The following is an 847-nucleotide window of genomic DNA, read 5'->3' as shown; positions in this document are numbered from 1 at the left end:
TAGATTTCCAAAAAGCCCCAAAGAGTCCTGGAGCCTCAATCACTCATGCAGTATAGTCTGTCATCTCATGACAAGCCAAAACACGCCGGTTATTGAGACAAGAGGCCCTGAAAGAGTGATTTTACAGCCCCCTGAGCCTTGAAGACGCAGTGGGCAGTTAGTGTATGGCTCCAGACATGCTGCATAAGCCATCGCATGGGCCACATAATTCTGTTCTTTGACTCCGTGAAAGAGATGAGCCATCGGGCCTTTTGCGTAGATAGCCACATCTTCCCCTCCATGTGTCTCTGATTCTAAAGGAACAGCAGCTTGTTGCATGTACTCTTCACTAACTACAAATAGAATAAGGTATGATTTTAGTGTTTGACAGCAATATAAGGGACAGGTAGTAAATTATGTCAATACTTACAATGCTCCACTGCTGAAACATTTCCTCTTGTTCCGTTCACATGACTGTATCCTGGTCCATTAGCATACAAGATACTAGTGTATGGAAGACTATCCTCAGCCTTCTTAGGTGCCAGACCTGAAAGAAAAAATAATAATAATACTGAAACTATGGCTGTGCCAATACCAGATATTCCAAATAGAAAATTCACAAACTTGGTTACATTTATGGTATACTTTAATGTAGTTTCTGTTGAAACTTGTATGCGATGTGTTTAAATATATTTGTAATTACACATTTGTAATAATGAAGTTACAATTTAGAACATTTAATATATACTAACTTTAAATGTAATGTTGAATAGCGTAATACAGTTAAATCACAAAGTACTTTAGTAGTTGCACTTTAGTATGTTAATCAACATCAAAATATGTGTACTTGACAAAAGACTATTAAACA

General features: G+C 37.2%; 1 protein-coding gene across 1 annotated transcript in view; it reads right to left on the bottom strand.

Annotated features, from left to right (window-relative positions):
* Positions 1-60: 60 nt before the first annotated feature.
* The window catches only part of LOC107550664 (intestinal-type alkaline phosphatase-like), a 9,378-nt gene continuing 8,591 nt past the window's right edge, over positions 61-847 (bottom strand). Inside the window, exons 10-11 of the mRNA XM_016232002.1 lie at positions 410-526; positions 61-332 (exon numbers count right to left, since the gene is read on the bottom strand). Coding sequence (XP_016087488.1) covers positions 61-332; positions 410-526 — 389 coding nt within the window. The remainder of the gene's footprint in view (positions 333-409; positions 527-847) is intronic.

The sequence above is a fragment of the Sinocyclocheilus grahami genome, unplaced genomic scaffold (assembly GCF_001515645.1).
Source record: "Sinocyclocheilus grahami isolate Dianchi unplaced genomic scaffold, SAMN03320097.WGS_v1.1 scaffold405.1, whole genome shotgun sequence".
NCBI lineage: Eukaryota > Metazoa > Chordata > Actinopteri > Cypriniformes > Cyprinidae > Sinocyclocheilus > Sinocyclocheilus grahami.
This window is presented reverse-complemented; position numbering and strand designations above follow the sequence as displayed.